At 51.5% G+C, this 5,109-nt stretch overlaps 1 protein-coding gene across 2 annotated transcripts in view; it reads right to left on the reverse strand.

Moving 5' to 3' along the window:
- Window positions 1-5,109, reverse strand: part of MAL (mal, T cell differentiation protein (MAL blood group)) — a 26,423-nt gene that overhangs the window by 5,963 nt on the left and 15,351 nt on the right. The window contains exon 2 of one of the 2 annotated variants that reach the window (XM_040496696.1): window positions 888-1,055. The exons of the other annotated variant lie outside the window; for it this stretch is intronic. Coding sequence (XP_040352630.1) covers window positions 888-1,055 — 168 coding nt within the window. The remainder of the gene's footprint in view (window positions 1-887; window positions 1,056-5,109) is intronic. 2 annotated transcript variants of the gene reach the window in all.

Raw genomic sequence — 5,109 nt, forward strand, 5'->3', positions numbered from 1 at the left:
GGTCCGGGAGTTCGAGCCCCGTGTCAGGCTCTGGGCTGATGGCTCAGAGCCTGGAGCCTGTTTCCGATTCTGTGTCTCCCTCTCTCTCTGCCCCTCCCCCGTTCATGCTCTGTCTCTCTCTGTCCCCAAAAAAATAAACGTTGAAAAAAAAATTAAAAAAAAAAACAAAAAGCAAGAAAATACAAAGCAGGGGTTTTGAGTAGCTGGCATTTGGAGGTGATTTTGAAAAGCCTCCGTAGGAGGCCTTTGGAGAGTAAAGGCCTGGCCAAGTGGCCCTGCCCTCTTCCATGGTAAGTAATGGCCAGGTGTCCCATGCATACATTTTACCCCCTTTGTGGGCCTTAAGGCAGAATTTACGCAGTATTATGTCCACGGGCCATCCCCTCCCCCCACCCCCCAAGCCCCTCCTTGGGGACCCTGCTTTAGAAGGTCATCACTGGACACTGGCCAGTAAGCCTGGCCTCACACAGGGCAGCCAAGGTCAGCCTCCGGGACCCTGCCCACCCCCAAGATGGAAACCAGCCCTCCTGGATGTTGGGAGATGCCAGCAGGCACCTGGCAGGTGCAGGTGGCATGGGGAGGGGTGGTTGGGCTGCTGGTTATCCATGAAAAAGGCAGTCATGCAGGAGAAAGAGCAGGCCCAGTGGGAATTGGGCAGCGGCAATCCAGCTCTGCCTTCACCTTCTCCTGACCTCCTGGCTGTGGGGAGCCCTCAGAGAGCTGCTGGGGAGAGCTCAGAGCCGAAGGGCTGGCCAGCTGAGCCTTGGAACGTGGCTAGGAGACATCTATGGGCAGCCTCACCTAGCCCTGGAAAAGCCAGCTTGCCAGGGGAGAGGGTCCAGCACCCACCCACCCACCCACATCAGCCATTCCGGGCTGGGACTCACCAGGGTGACCCAGGAAGTCTCCCCGCCGTGGGCACCAACTATGTACAGGATGAGCAGGGCTGTGGTGGCCATGAAGCAGAACACAGACACAAACATCACCCAGCCCTGGACCAGGGGGATGGGCACCAGGGACGAAGCAATGAGGATCCACACGAGGCCCCCAAAGACCTGCAGAGGGAGGGAGGACAGGGGTGAATAACAGAGCAGGAGAGCCCATACCCAGGAAGGGCCAGACCTACAGGTCACACTGGGGCATTAGGGGCAGCAGAACAGGAAGGAGGCAGAGAATGGCAGTGGGCATTTCCCTCACCAAAAATGACTCTTTCTTCCCCCTCAAGGCTCTAGCCTGCACTGACCCAGTCTTCCCAAGCCCCTGCTTGCCTGCCTTTGTCGTGCCTGTTTTAAATACAATTTCAATTTTTTATTTAACGAAAACGTCTATCACACTCACATGCCAGGCACTGCCCCAAGCACTTGGCAAATATGAACTCCGTTCATTCTCACAACCCTATGAACGAGGTACCGACCCATTTGTCAGATGGAGAAACTGAGGCATGTGGATGCCAGGTAATTTGTCATCCCAAGAAAGGACTTACCTCATCCAGTATTATTATTCTGAGGTGACATCCTAGATTAAATCCTAGTATTTTGACATTGAAATATCGTTTCTTTTACGAAAGGTTAGCGACCAGCAGATTCTGTTGGTCTTTACTTGGCAAAATAGATTGGTCACGCTATGTCATAAGCATAATTTTTTAATTTGTCCCCTTCGATCCCCAAGCCCAGGAAGTGTTCTGATTACTAGGGTCAGGGCTGGAGTGGAGAGTCTCTTCAGGTGGCCTAGGACGGGCATGGGAGAAACGCTTCCCTGCCGTTATCCGGAAGACGCCCCTGTTGATGTCCGAAGGCTCAGTGAGCCCCATGTTTTCAAAGAGGTTCGTAAGGACAGTGTAGGGGTCCCGGCTCGCCGGGGACAAAGGCGCACAAATCCAAGCTGGGACCTTCCGTACTTCTTTCTTCCCCAGGAAGTCAGCCTCATCCACCGTCTCTCACCCAGATAAGGCTGGGACGCAGGCGGAGGGGGCTCTGTAGTCAAAGGTCTCCAGGGTACTTCGAGCATCCGGGGCTGTGGACGGGCTGCCCTCCTAGTCCTACGTCCCCTGCCTTGTGAACTCAAACAGTACCTTGATTCCACCTCCTGTACCTGCTGCCCACCTGCTACGTAAGAGACCACTGTCCCTGTAGGTGTTCTCTGAGCCTCTCAGCTGAGAAGCATCAGGAGAGAATCACATTTGAGTAGCCAAGTCAGAGCAATGAAGAATCTGGAGTTATCAAAACCAAGCTGGGCCTAATGAATCAGATATGGGCATCTCTGACCAGAAAACCTCCTCTACTGTGGAATCCGAGGGTGCCTGAAGGCCCCGGCAGAAGCAGTGGGACACATTTTACAACTTGAAGCCATTGGAGCAAACAGAGAAATACAGCAGGTAAATAAAAATCCTTAGACCACTGTAATATAAGATATGTGTGTGTGTGTGTGTGTGTGTGTGTGTGTGTGTGCAGATTTCATCCAGAGTTGCCTTTAAGATCACACAGATTGCTTGGCCTTTTCCATAACGGGCCCTGACAAAGGGACATGAACATGCCGGTGGCTGAGAACTTGGATGTAGGAGGCCCAATTGTGGCATGGAAAAGTGGGAGAACTCGGCATGCCTGTGTGGAGGGCAGAGGCAAGGGCCTGGGATGCTCCTCTCCTGACCATCCAAGGTGGACCAATCTCAGTTAGTTCCCTGTTCATATGGTCTCAGGGAGCCCTGCCCTTCTCCTTTGCAGTGCCCAGCACAAAACAGGTGCACTTGTGACAATATGGCACTATCCCCGACCATGTGATGGAGGGGGTGAGGTCCCCCTTGCTCACGGCTAACTCCCAGGTGTGGGACACCTTCCCAGCTGTACCTTAGTGTCTGAGTTAGTTAACTTGCCTTCAGGGTCTCCGGTCAGATATATGGGTAAACTGGTACGATTTATGCACCAATCCCAAAGGGACAGTTTGCATTGCATGTGGAGGGGAGAGCGTGGTGTCAGGGAATCCTGTGGGGGACTCGGTGCCTCAGAGGTGCTTATGGGTGGCCAGTGGACATGGCTGTGAGGAACACTGAATGTCACATCAGGAAATAAGTCTTTTTCTTCCTTTCTTTCTTTTTCTTCCTTCCTTCCTTTCTTCCTTCCTTCCTTCCTTCCTTCCTTCCTTCCTTCCTTCCTTCCTTTTTAATGTTTATTTCTTTTTGACAGAGAGACAGAGAGAGAGACAGAGCTCGAGCAGGGGAGGGGCAGAGACAGAGGGGGACACAGAATCTGAAGCAGGCTCCAGGCTCTGAGCTGTCAGCACAGAGCCCGACACGGGTCTCGAACGCACAAACCGTGAGATCATGACCTGAACCGAAGGACGCTTAACCAACTGAGCCACCCAGGCGCCCCAGTGATTCTCTTTTTCACTCTCTTTGGTTTTTCTAAGGCAAGAAGGGCTTCGAGTTGAGCCAGGGGTCTGGAGCTCCCCAAGAGCGTGGACTCCAGGAACGGGTAGGCAAAGGTGAACTGGATAATGACGCTGCTTTTATTTTTAAGGTAATGACACAGTTATTTCGGACACAATTAAGTGTAAAAAACATACGAGGTAAGTTGATGCACAGGTGGTCCTGGAAATGGCAAAATCTGAGAAAATGACTCTCAGACTGGTCTGCAGGCTCATGAAACTTAACCTCTTTCATCTAGGTGTCTCCCTGTGTGGCTTGGGGGGTGGGGATCGAAGTCAGAGTGAAGCCACCGCATTGAGGGCCTGCCACGGAGTCCTGAGTACGCACCAGGTAGCTTGGATGCTGAGCATGCAGAGGGAAGCTTTAAGGTAATCCAGACACTTGACCTGCTTTTGGCTCTCTCTCTCTTCTCTCCCTCTCGCAGGTTCCTGGAGCCCATGGTAAGAATACCTGTCCATAGGAGCAAAGCCCACCCTGGGTTCAATCCCAGCCCCTGCCCCTTGGTAGACCTCGGGACCCTGTCCTGCCTTTGGGTGTACTACCTTGCAAAGATCTTTTTAAAAATTATGCTTTTTCTTTCTTTCTTTTTTTTAATCTTTATTTATTTTGAGAGAGAGACAGAGTGTGAGCAGGGGAGGAGCCAAGGGGAAGGAGACACAGAATCAGAAGCAGGCTCCAGGCCCCGAGCTGTCAGCACAGAGCCCCACAGAGCCCGACGTGGGGCTCAAACTGTGAGATCCTGACCTAAGCCGAAGTCGGTCGCTCAACTGACTGAGCCACCCAGGCGCCCCTATGCTTTTTATTTCTTTGTGTGGTTTATCTATAGCAGTAAGTTTCATAGTAACATGGTGGGAAGCAATTCTCTTTTAGACAGCTTTAAGGAGATATAATTCACATACTATACAATTCACCCATTTAAAGTGTACAATTCAATGGTTTGGGGATATACACAGACATGTACAGCCATCATCCTCAGACCAATTTTAGGGCATTCTCATCACCTCAAAAGAAACCCTGTAGGGGTGCCTGGGTGGCTCAGTCGGTTAAGTGTCCAACTTTCGATTTTGGCTCGGGGGATGATCTCACGATTCATGACAGCCCCACGCGGGGCTCTTGCGTTGACAGTGTGGAGCCTGCCTGGGATTCTCTCTTTCTCTCTGTCCCTTCCCCGCTCTCTCTCAAAAATAAATAAACATTAAAAAAAAAAAAAAAGGAAAAAGAAACCCTGTGGCCTTTAGCTATTGTTTCCTTCCCTCTCTCTCATCCCTAAGAGGCCACTAATCTACTTCCTGCCTCTGTAGATTTCCCTATTCTCAACTTTCACATGAGTTGAATCACAGAAAAAGATGGGCTTTTGCAACTGGCTTCTTTCCTTTAGCATAATGTCTTTCAAGGCCAGCAATGCTCTCTCAAGGGCACCTTTAGAAAATGTCTCCACCATCACAGCACGTCCCACGGTCCCGTTCTGACCCCCACCATTTGGGGGAGGGGAGACACTGAGTGAATGTATCCCATTTCTCTGGAGCCTCCAAGCCGCAAACAGCTGAGGAAGCACTGATTCGCAGGGAGGTTCCTAAAGCAAGCATGCGGCGGTCCTGCCTGTCCCTGGAATGTATTTTAAGTCACATATGTGAAGGTAAGGTCCTCACAGCACGGATGAAGTGATTAGAACCGGGGGGGGGGGGGGG

The sequence above is a fragment of the Herpailurus yagouaroundi genome, unplaced genomic scaffold (assembly GCF_014898765.1).
Source record: "Herpailurus yagouaroundi ecotype Mexico unplaced genomic scaffold, PumYag 188, whole genome shotgun sequence".
NCBI lineage: Eukaryota > Metazoa > Chordata > Mammalia > Carnivora > Felidae > Herpailurus > Herpailurus yagouaroundi.